Source organism: Haematobia irritans, chromosome 2 (assembly GCF_050003625.1).
Source record: "Haematobia irritans isolate KBUSLIRL chromosome 2, ASM5000362v1, whole genome shotgun sequence".
Taxonomy (NCBI): domain Eukaryota; kingdom Metazoa; phylum Arthropoda; class Insecta; order Diptera; family Muscidae; genus Haematobia; species Haematobia irritans.
The window spans coordinates 83,533,104-83,545,888 of NC_134398.1; the positions used below are offsets into that span (position 1 = coordinate 83,533,104).

The window sequence follows — 12,785 nt, forward strand, 5'->3', positions numbered from 1 at the left end:
GAAAAAAGTCTGCTAAAAACAGCAGTCGATGTCTGCTGTTATTATTTTTGTACTTCAGGGCCCAATGAACAACAAATTATAAAATTTTCACGTTATAAATTTTCCCCAAAGCATAATTAAGAGCCAAAAGTAGGTTTTGGTATATTTTTGCACTGTAATATACTTACAAGCTCCTAAATACGATCAGCAAACATTTTGTTTGCTGTTATGCCTCAATTTGATTTTTGGGTAAATACTATAGATTTTTTGGCAAATACTATAGATATTCATAAAATATTGGTTTAATTATGTTAGGGTAGAGTGTTTTAGTGTAATCGAGCTAAAAAAATAGCAGACAATGTTTGCTATTTCAGCAAACAGTGACTGCAGTCCCTTTTTCTGCAGACTTTTATGCTGTCCCTACTAACAAATTTCTTTGGGTGTATATTTTCAGCTCTTCATTATCGATTTTATTTAAATAAATTATAAGAAGCTAGTTGCGCTTGGTGTTTCACAAAATATAAAATTGCTCTTGTAACAATAGTGATGGCAAAATACTTTTATGTACATTTCATACTTTTTCAAACGCTTCCCCCATCACTGTTGGCGATTATTGCAGTGTCACTTACGAGTCTGTGGCAGAGATGAGGATGAAATGGATCTCTGAAATGCTGACAGGGTACATATCCTAAACTAAAATTTGAAATAAGCTCACCCATTTTGGCTTTGACTTTCAGTTAGAAGTGGGAATATCATTTATACAAATTTTTGTTGAACAGTATTTGTAACAATGTTAATTTCTAATATGACTCGAATCGAAAAATGTTTGAGAAATTATTGATTGAGGATAACACTTGAGAAATTATTGCTAAAGGTGAGTATTAAGTTCGAGTTTAGCCGCTAAAGGTGAGTATTAAGTTCGAGTTTAGCCGCTAAAATCGCCATTTTTTCACGATTACTTTTCTTTAATAATACTTTTTAAGGAATACAAACTTTGTGAAAACTTGCTTTGGGCTATTCCCCATCAAGTTATAGTAAAATCTGCAACAAATATGTATAATTTTATTCCTTTTTTTATTGATTTAGTTTTCACTTTAGTGAAAAAACTCGAACTTAATACCCACCTTAAAATCGCAATTTTTTCACGATTACTTTTCTTTAATAATACTTTTTAAGGAATACAAACTTTGTGAAAACTTGCTTTGGGCTATTCCCCATCAAGTTATAATAAAATCTGCAACAAATATGTATAATTTTATTCCTTTTTTTACTGATTTAGTTTTCACTTTAGTGAAAAAACTCGAACTTAATACCCACCTTAATGTGTTGAATTTTACTGTTGAGGGTAATGTCTGTTTTTTGTTGAGAGCGCGATTTTCTCAACAATTTCTCAACTTGAATATTTCTCTAATCCTAAAATGTTTGAAGAATTGTAGAAATTTAGCATTTTTCAACGTTTGTGTTTATTGGGCGTCCTGTGTTTGTTTTGGAATGTTATTCGGCAATTTCAACTCTCAGAGCCATCTAGAGTTTTCACATTTGCTCTTTCATCGAGAACTCTATCTTAATCTATCGTCTTTGTACGTGCCAGAATACAACTCTATAAACGTCAATCAAATGATAGAACGCATAAACAATGGGAATATATTATTGACAGTAAAAACGAAGCAAAATAGAAAAGAATAATCATTGGGAGTAAATTGCTATAATTGTAATAAAGTATTACTGAGTTGTAATCATTTATCAAATAAAAATATAATGCCAATAGTGACTTTAACCAAAACGCAAGTGGCATTTCTATGAATAAATTACAGATAAATGAGGAGTGAAGTAACCGAACAGAAAAAATTTAAGAACTCAGAAATTATCGATTTGGAAAGAAATTAAAGTTTGCAAATAATTTGTGGGGGATTTTTATCTTACTAATATATGGCATCAGAGAGAGATGCAGGAAGTCTGAAAATGATACATTTGGGTAGTTAAAAATTGAATTCTGGTACTATAGATTCAAAGACGTCAATTGGATTCCTCTAAGATCAAGCAATCCAATATTTGACCGATCTTTTATCAAGTTAAAATAACCCTTGTAAAACCATAAGAAATTGGACCAGTAGCTATGTCAAGCGAAGAGGAATTGCCAGAAAAATTGGAAAGGCTGGAAATAACTCCCGTTTTACCACAAGTTAAGCTGGGCGATAACCTTCCCTTACCACTGAATCCCTTCTATGATGCTGTTGTTGATGAGATGAATTTTACAACTGGTGCTGAAGAAAAGCATAGCGATAACAAACAAAGAGAGGCTTCACAGACACTGTCAAAAACTTTAAATTGTCGTAGATGTCGCCTAAGACGAGCATCGGAAAGCAATGTCTTAGATGAAATGGCGCATTCCACGTCTCCTTCAACCACGTCGGAATCTTCCCGTTTATCGCCCTCATGCGGAGTGTTAAAGCAATCACTCAAGAAATCTGTATCAACTGGTATTCCTGGCTATCGCAAACTATTATTGCGGGAACCTGTTTTAAAGGCGCTATCATTTTGTTTGCATCCTCAAAGTAACGTAAGAAGAAAACTCATTGGTTCGCCAAATTTTGAAAAATCGGGAATAAATTACCATAAACAAAATAGTGATGTTCTCCATTTAACACCAAAGGGTATGAGCGATTTTCGCGATTTAATTGATGAATGCCAAAATCTCCTTAAGGATGAAGTTAAATTTAATAACGGCTTAGAACCGAATAATTTCCCTAATAGAAATTCTAAAACATTCACGAAAATGCAAAAACAAATCAGCAGTAAATCTCGCAACAAAACGCATCAAAAGCAAAATGCGCTTGAAATTTCAGAAACAAAAATTAAACTTGGAGGCTGTGTCAGTGATTTCGTATGTGATAATCATATGAATGGATTGACACAGCCTCCTTCAAATTCTCAACGAAATGGTTCTACCGAACAACGATGTAGCACAACATGTTCTCAACAAGCCGCTGGTAATAGTTCAACATCGTCATCCGACGATGTCACTATTACTGAATTGGCTAGTTATTTCGATACATTTGTACACATCCCCAAGAAGATGTCATCGATGGCAGAAATGATGTACATATAAAAAAAACGGAGCTTAAAGTATACCCTTATAGTTATTGCCAATTTTATACAAGTAAAAAAACAAAATTTTTGTAATATATTATTTATTTTGGCGTACACAAGAATGATATACACATAAGATATACGCGTTTATTTTGTATTTTGCAACATGAAATGTGAAATAACCAATCAGAAATAAATCTTTATCACAAAATTATATTGAATATTTTCGTGGTTTCTTAAAGAAAATGCCTATGTTTTAGAAGTCAATATTTCCATGGGTGCAAAAATAAGTTCTATGTGGGACAGCCTCATATTCATGCTTGATAAATTTGCAGAGTGCCATTTATGTGAATTAAAAATAAAAAATGAAATCAAAAGGGGCGCTGGAACATTTCTTACAAAATTTTGCAATGTTTGAGAAAAATTCATGGAATTTACAGTAGCTTTCATGAGAAAACCGATCATACTCCCATGCACCGAAATTCGGAATCGCAAAATTTTCGTTTGGCCATAATTTCATAACCCTGAAACTTGTATACTTAAATCTTGGTAATATATTTCCTATTTTTTCGTTACAAGTAAAATAAATTCTTGCGATTTGCGATTCCGACTTTTGGAACATGGGAGATAGTACCGCTTTCCGAAAATTAATTTTTATACCGACCATTTCGGTATTATACGGCCTTCCATCATTTTATTTTTCAAATGTACAGTTTCACGATATAAATTACATTTGCACAAAATTGTAAACGTCATTTGCCATCCGATTACGTGTAGGCCGTTCCATTCTTGGTATTAAGTTGCCCAAATTAATTAGTTTTTGCATTCGCTATTTGTTCGCTAAACCCACGTCTCATGTGAATGTATCGGAAAAATATCGATTTTTGAAGTCAACATTCAAATAAATAGTTTTAAGTGTTTCATTGGCAGAGGATAGGCTGGAACTATTTTTATTTAACGAACTAAAAAAACTTTTGTTCGCTATTTGTTGTTCTTACATTTTTTGTGACAAAATCTACCTGTCGTTGTGTCTGGATTTTTTATTATTACAATAATCAATACATAACCTATCCATAATCATACAGATTATGAGAAATGGATTACAAATTTACATTACAAAAGCTGTGTATCAAATCGATGTATTTAGCATAAATGGATTTATTCATAATAAATAAATGTTTAAAAAAAATTGCACAAGAGTGTTTTGTATTTATATGATATATCGATTTACTCAAAAGGATTTAAGGTATTAACTTAGAAAATATTTTTCCAAAAATAATTACTTAATTCAGCCAAGCGTTTAAAGAACATTCTCATAGTACTTCAACAGTAAATAACGTATTTTAAAACAAAACCAGTAAGGAAAGTCTAAAGTCGGGCGGGGCCGACTATATTATACCCTGCACCACTTTGTAGATCTAAATTTTCGATACCATATCACATCCGTCAAATGTGTTGGGGGCTATATATAAAGGTTTGTCCCAAATACATAAATTTAAATATCACTCGATCTGGAAGAATTTGATAGACATCTACAAAATCTATAGACTCAAAATTTAAGTCGGCTAATGCACTAGGGTGGAACACAATGTTAGTAAAAAATATGGGAAACGTTTAAATCTGAAGCAATTTTAAGGAAACTTCGCAAAAGTTTACTTATGATTTATCGCTCGATATATATGTATTAGAAGTTTAGGAAAATTAGAGTCATTTTTACAACTTTTCGACTAAGCAGTGGCGATTTTACAAGGAAAATGTTGGTATTTTGACCATTTTTGTCGAAATCAGAAAAACATATATATGGGAGCTATACCTAAATCTGAACCGATGTCAACCAAATTTGGAACGCATAGCTACAATGCCAATTCTACTCCCTGTGCAAAATTTCAACTAAATCGGAGTTAAAAATTGGCCTCTGTTGTCATATGAGTGTAAATCGGGCAAAAGCTATATATGGGAGATATATCCAAATCTGAACCGATTTCAACCAAATTTGGCACGCATAGTTGCAATGCTAATTCTACTCCCAATGCAAAAGTTCAACTAAATCGGAACAAAAAATTGGCCTCTGTGGGCAAATGAGTGTAAATCGGGCGAAAGCTATATATGGGAGCTATATCTAAATCTGAACCGATTTTGCTGATATTTTGCAAGTTTTTCGAGACTCATAAAATATTCGGATGTACGGAATTTGAGGAAGATCGGTTGATATACACGCCAATTATGACCAGATCGGTGAAAAATATATATGGCAGCTATATCTAAATCTGAACCGATTTTTTCCAAAATCAATAGGGATCGTCTTTGAGCCGAAACAGGATCCTATACCAAATTTTAGGACAATCGGACTAAAACTGCGAGCTGTACTTTGCACACAAAAATACATCAACAGACGGACGGACAGACAGACGGACAGACGGACATCGCTAAATCGACTCAGAATTTAATTCTAAGCCGATCCGTATACTAAAAGGTTGGTCTATGATTACTCCTTCTTGGCGTTACATACAAATGCACAAACTTATTATACCCTGTACCACATTAGTGGTGAAGGGTATAATAATATCAATGCTTTTAAATATGCTTCTCGATATGTTTGACATTGGTGCCCATTCACAGTCTTCAAATGCGCGAAGGATTTTGATCCACGTACATTTACCAACAGCAGTCGCAAATAAAAACATTCATCATTTCTAGGATGAACAGTATACATGCGACCTAGTGCATCAGTGGAAAACACTTGTGGCCAATCTATCAACAATTTCTTTGTTGATTAATTCCAAGTGCAATACTTTGGCATTTCAATGTACATCAGCGTCGCTGCGAATTGATCTGCTTCACACATTGCAAAGATGTTGTTGTTGTTGTAACAGTTTATAGTGATCTCATCCATTTCATGTTATACGCTTGGTACATCAGCTTGTTGGCAGATCAAGGAACTCTGCGACTAAGGTGGGGTGTGTCCAGAGTGATCTGTTGGTAAGTCGGGTTGGTTTGGCTGGGCAAGAGAAAAGATGACGCGTGTCGTGTGGCCCTTGGTTGCAAATTGGGCAAACGTCAGCTACGCTGCTATCAATCACCGATAAGTAGGAATTGAGGCGGCTGCACTTGCCTGATCTTAATTGGGCCAAAACTACCCTGGTCTGCCGTGGGAGGTCTCTTTCCTCCGGTGCTATGGGCGGTGGTCGGACTCCAAGAACAGGATTAACCTTGTAGCTTCTCACCGCTTCAGCTACAGTATCCTCATTAATCCTGTTCAAACCTGCCTGGTACGCTGCTTGATCTAGAGGCTCTCTTTTATAGCGCTGGATCTCGCGCTCTAGATTATGTATATCAACCCTTACGTTCCTGGGTGGTGGTTGTGTATCCATAAGATGGTGGTTTGGATGATTACTGCGATAACAACCCAGGAGATACTGCTTTGACAACATGTAGTTGTGTCTTCGCACAGGGATGATCTTTGTCTCCACATAAAGGTGATCCAGGGGTGTGCTGCGGAGACACCCAGTCGCAGTTCTAAGAGCAGCGTTCTGGCAGGTTTGTATGTTATTCCACTGCGTATCACTGGTCTGCGGTGTCCACACTGGCGCTGCATAGTTTACCACTGACCGGCCAATTGCCTTATAAGTAGTTAGCAAGGTTTCTTTGTCCGCACCCCAAGTACTGCCGGCAAGTGACTTGAGGACCTTGTTTCTACCACGGAGCTTATTACAAATTGCAGTGGCATGGGCAGATGACCTAAAAAGGCTGTCGAATGTGACCCCAAGAATCTTGGGGTAATTTGTGGTCGGAATTATTACTCCATCGACTCTGATATTCAACTGCCTGCGCACTTCTGCCGTCCATGTAGTAAATAGTGTGGCTGAGGATTTGATGGGGGATATCCTCAAGTTTCTCGCAGTGAAATAACTGGTAAGATTAGCTATGTAGACGTTCAACCGATCGCAAATGTCATCAACATTGGGCCCAGATGCCAAGATTGTACAGTCATCTGCATATGATACAATCTCGACGCCGTCAGGAGGGGGTGGAATCGACATGTAGAGGTTAAACAGTGCCGGAGATATCACCCCACCTTGGGGAACTCCCTTTTTAACTCTACGCGGTCTTGACTTTCTGTGCCTGAATTCCACGTACGACTGGCGTCCACACATATAATTCAGCACCCAACGCTTCGCTCCTGCCGGTAGGGACGTATTCTCGATGTCCTCAAATAATGTGGCATGGTTGACCGTATCGAATGCTTTCGATAGGTCAAGCGCCACGACACGGCCTGGGCTGGCGCCTATGACACGGCCTGGGCTGGTTAAGTCCCTTATTAATATGTGTCGAAATGGCATGTAAGGCTGTTGTCGTACTATGTACCTTACGGAATCCATGTTGATGGTGGGCAGCTGGAAAATTCTCCACAAGGCTGGGGAGGAGTAATGTCTCAAGTGTCTTGGCTACTGGCGAAAGAAGGAATATCGGTCTGTACGATTCACCTTTGCTCGAATCTTTGCCCGGTTTCCCATTTTCCAGACATCGGGTATAATGTGTGATTCCAAAGACAAATTGAGGAGTCTGGTCAGGTACTGAAATCCCAGAATTCCCAGATGCTTCAGCATTAGCATTGAAATTCCGTCAGGGCCCAGCGCCTTAGATGGTTTCGCGCTGTTGATGACATTGGTAACTTCGGCTGCAGTAAATTGTGGTGTGTCATCGGCTCGGAGACCACGTTCACGACGGGTGGCTCTCCTTTTCGCTCTATCACTCTCGGGATGCTCGACAAACTGTCGGTTGAAGTATTTGGCGCACCTCTTCGGATCAGTCACAGTCACGTCGCCAAATGTGACTGAAATCCCATCATCCCTTGTGGAGGGGTTCGAGAGGGCTCTAACTGTTGACCACAATTTACCAGTTCCTGTTCCTAAGTTACATTGCTTCAGGTGCTCTAACCAAGTGTTCCGCTTGTGCTCGTCGACTATCTTACTAATCTCTAGATTTAGTTCTCTGATTCTAGGATCAGCAGGGTTAGCACGAGCGTTCATCACGCTTGTCTGCGAGTCTCGCCGCTTCGGCTGGGAAGTTGGGCCTCACTTGGGCAATTCGACCAGCGGGTATGAAGCGAGCGGCTGCTGCGTTGATGATGTCCCGGAACTCCCTCTGGGCAACATGAACATGTGAGGGGGACGGGAGCTCACTGAAGCGGCGATCGGTGTATTCTCTGAAGACTTCCCAGTTGGCTTTCTTTTGATTAATAAACGTCCGGCGTTCAGAGGTTATGAAATCGGAGGGTCGGTTGATGGTGAGAATTATGGGGAGGTGGTGCACCCAAGCAAAGTCCACCAGAGCTCCTGTGGATTGGGACGCTTACAAGAAGAATCTGAGAGGATACAAGCGAGAACTGAGAAAGGCTCAGCATAACTCTTGGAATGATTACTGCAGCAGCATTGAGAATATGGCCGAGGCTTCCAGACTACGGAAGGTACTAGCATCCACGAGCTCCGCTCAAGGTTTCATTAAAACATCGGAGGGCAATTGGACAACGTCCAGTGAGGAGACGCTGGAGGTACTATTGGACACACATTTTCCCGGAAATCAGACGGTTGAACCATGCACTGGCGGTGCCACAGTGGCTCAGCGTTTCCTATCGAGGAAATTGTATCAGAATCTAGAATAAAATGGGCATTAAATAGCTTTGGATCATTCAAATCCCCCGGACCTGATGGAATTACTCCGGCGAAGATAAAAGCGGTGGCTGACAGAATTATCCCCTGGTTGTCGGCGATATATAGGATGTATCAACTTAGCATATATTCCACGAAAGTGGAGAGAATCAAAAGTCGTTTTCATACCTAAAGCGGGAAAAGCCTCTCACTCGAATGCGAAGGATTTCCGACCAATCAGCTTATCATCATTCCTACTTAAGACTCTGGAGAGGATGATAGATATTTATCTTAGAACTAGCGTCGATTCAAGTTTGTTCTCGAAACGACAGCATGCATACTCGAAGGGCAGGTCTACTGAGACCGCACTACATGAACTAGTCAGCTTTATTGAAAGCTCACTATCTGTCAAAGAATACACAATCGTGGCATTTCTAGATATCGAAGGGGCGTTCAATAACGTCCATCCGAGCTCGATATTAAATGGACTGACAACTCTGAATGTTGATCCAGGTATACTTAGGCTGTTAGACGAACTTCTAAGGAAGAGACGCATTTCAGCCACACTAGGACAAGCAAACATACAAAGGTATGTGAACAGAGGCACTCCTCAAGGAGGAGTTCTATCACCTCTTCTTTGGAATGTTGCTATAAACGACCTTCTGATTTCCCTAGAAAAAGAAAGGATACAAGTGGTGGCATACGCAGATGATGTGGCACTAGCAGTCAGGGGAAAATTCCCATCAACAGTTAGAGATATTATACAGAGAGCCCTCCGGATGACTGAGAAATGGGCGAAAGATAATGGTCTTGGGGTAAATCCTGCAAAGACAGAAATAGTCATGTACTGCAAAAATCGAAAAACTCCCACGGTTAGGCCCATTTCCTTAGGGGGTATTGAAATTCCCTTTAGGGAGTGTGCAAAATACCTTGGCGTTATTTTGGACAGGAAGCTGAACTTTAGGCTTAATATTGAAGAAAGGGCGAGGAAAGCAACGGTAGCTTTATACTCGTGCAAAAAGGCAATAGGGAAAAAGTGGGGACTAAAACCAAAAATTGTACATTGGCTATACACGGCAGTGGTTAGACCTATAATGCTATATGGTGTTGTAGTCTGGTGGCCGGCACTTCACCAGCCGAAAAGTTTAGACTAAGTTTAGCGTATGGCGTGCTTGTGTATCTCAGGTGCATTCAGCAAGACAGGAACAAACTCCCTTAATGTCATACTGCATCTATTGCCTTTAGACATTTTGGCCAAACAGTCAGCTGCAACAACGGCTGTGCGGTTGCGCGAGCTATTGGTTGTCGGAAAAAAGTTACGGTCACAGTTCGGTCCTCAAAATAATGACAGATGTGCCTAACGTAGTGGATTACACTTTGCCGAGTCCACTTTTCGACAAAAAGTTTGAGACTCTAATTCCCAACAGTGAGGCGTGGTGTACACGGACCCCGGGGAATAAAAGATATATAGATTTCTACACTGATGGCTCCAAATTGGATGTCCAAGTGGGTTTCGGAGTATATTCTAAACATCTGGAACTTCGAATAGCGAAAAGATTACCTGATCACTGTAGTGTTTTTTCAGGCTGAAATATTAGCAATAAGAGAAGTGGTGAATTGGCTGAGAAGTAATGCTCCAAGCAATATTGGCATTAATATATACTCAGACAGTCAACCTGCAATAAAATCCTTGGACTCTGTGTTCCTCAACTCGAAAACGGCCACCGACTGCCGCAAATCTCTCAATGAGATGGCTGAGCAGCACAATATTCACCTAATATGGGTGCCTGGCCACAGGAACATACCGGGGAACTGCGAAGCAGATGAGCTAGCAAGGCTAGGAACTACCTTACGTATTCCAGGGGAACTAGAATCTGTTGGTGTGCCTCTGGCTACCTGCAAGCTCTTACTGCGTGAGAAGGCTGTCATGATGGCAAATGTTCGATGGGAGAATTGTAAGGGTTGTAACGACACCAAGCAAATATGGCCCCATTTAAACTTAAACCGCACACTAGATATGCTAGTGTTCTCGAGTCGCCAGATATCACTCCTGATATCTGCTATAACGGGTCGCTGCCTGATAGGCGATTTTGCAAAAACTATTGATGCGAAGTATAATGACTATTGTATGAGCTGTCATGATGCGGAGGAAAAGGAATCAATGAAACACCTCTTGTGTGAGTGTCCTGCATTTTGTGTAAGGCGTAAGCAAATTTTAGGGGCATATAGCTTCAGATTACTAGCGGACCTGGAAAACGTTAACTTAAGCAGTCTGCTAATGTTTTTGGAACAATCTGGTTGGTTCAACAGAAGAAAATAATCGAGAAGGTTCAACGGTTAAAACTAGAAGTGCCCATATGTAATAGGTACTTTTAGTTAATGTGGTATCACAATGGACTACCGAGCGATGGTGAATTCGATTTCGGAAGACGGCACAGTACCATGGTCCGGGGTTTTCCTCTATCCCGGCTCGGGCCAAAAGCAGGCGGAGAAGGCTCCCCGGGACGCACCTTCTCCAACACGAAAAAACGGACGAGACAACACGTACGCTGAGGTGGCCGCCGCTGGCCGATGGCTGGTATCCATCGGGTCAATCCGGTGCGTAGAACCCGCCGCCGTGGGATTGACATTGCAAAGATGCAATGTCAATCCCAAAGATTGCTAGTCAATGTTGTCGATGGTTGTCTCTCAGCTCGTTGTGCCGCATTAGCCTCAGTGAAGTAATCTCTTTGGCCATTTTCCAAATGCACTGCTAAGTGTACAACTGTGGGATATCTTTCATGAATTTGAAATGAAAATAATCGCCACAATGCTTCGTTAGTACTGACATATCTGCCCATTTGGAAGTTACTGATTTCGTCATTCGCATTTTCCGACGCAAACCAAACACAGCCATGTCACTGCCTTTTGTGACATACTTGCACAAATATTTGATTGATTTTGCCGAATGACAACTCTCATGTTTCGAAAATTCGTGATAAAAGCGGGTAATATGGTACAATAAATTCATTTCCGATCTCAATATCTTGAATTTTGACTTTAATTTGGATAGTTCGACCCTTATCTTCGTTACCTGTGACTGTTTCGCAGGTATCGTATTGTGCACTTTCCATCAGCCATGCAAGGCGATAATGGAAATGGATCAGGAATTTCAGCGGATATGGTGACATCCACTTCATTTGATTATAATTTGTTCAGCAACCAAATTAGTATATGAGCATGCGGTAGTCCACGCTTCTGCCATTCCACCGAGTACATATAACAACGTGTGTCACCAAAAACTCGATACTTAGTAAGGACATCCATCATAACCTTGAGTTTTTGCTGAAATACGATTATGTCATGGCGATCTTGAGTTTTTTGGCCCAGTACCAACTCACGTTCAATTTCCGTCCACTTCGAATTGCATGTGAACGTAATAAATAAATCCTAGCTGATGGCCTTAGCAGTCAATGCTACTTTTCTCTTTTTATCATACATTTACTGTATGATTAAAATAAACAATAAATAAAATAAATAAATCCGGAGTTCCATAATTTCGCACGTACGTCATAGCGTCTTGAGCGTATTCGTGCATGTGACGTGGGCTTCTGGTATAAGATGATGGGAGAATCGTCAGTCCAATATTCTGAACATCTGAATGAATGGAATCACGGAAGTGTATATAGTCCTCAGATCGTAGCTTTGCCTGATTGAATCGGATGAACCATAAACGTTCGGTCTCGACTTTGACATACATATCGGCAGCGAATTGCTGGAATAGCCGACGGCACTTAAGAATGACATTCTCCTCATGTGTACGAATCATCATACGATACGCATAGTAATTCATTGCGCTTAGATTTTTATTCGTTGATGCCCCTGCAAAATTAAATGAATTGTTAATGGAAACAAATAATAGCAATAATTAGTGTGTACCAAAGGCCTGCACAAGCCTATTCGAAGTAATCGATGTTCTAGTGAAGGCAATACACTCCACGAATACTTCGAATACTTCGATTTATGAATAAAACAAAACCACTGTAAAGCGATTACAGTGTCAAGCATTGCAGAGCCATAACATTCAAA

The 12,785-nt window shown here is 39.8% G+C and overlaps 1 protein-coding gene and 1 pseudogene across 1 annotated transcript; one reads left to right on the forward strand and one right to left on the reverse strand.

Moving 5' to 3' along the window:
* Window positions 1-1,634: 1,634 nt before the first annotated feature.
* On the forward strand, window positions 1,635-3,283 carry LOC142225650 (uncharacterized). Its single transcript, XM_075295457.1, has one exon. It carries the CDS (start codon window positions 2,096-2,098, stop codon window positions 3,086-3,088), a length of 993 nt encoding a protein of 330 aa, XP_075151572.1. The 5' UTR covers window positions 1,635-2,095; the 3' UTR covers window positions 3,089-3,283.
* Window positions 3,284-5,498: 2,215 nt separating this feature from the next.
* LOC142224709 (uncharacterized) lies at window positions 5,499-11,896 on the reverse strand (annotated as a pseudogene).
* Window positions 11,897-12,785: the final 889 nt, after the last annotated feature.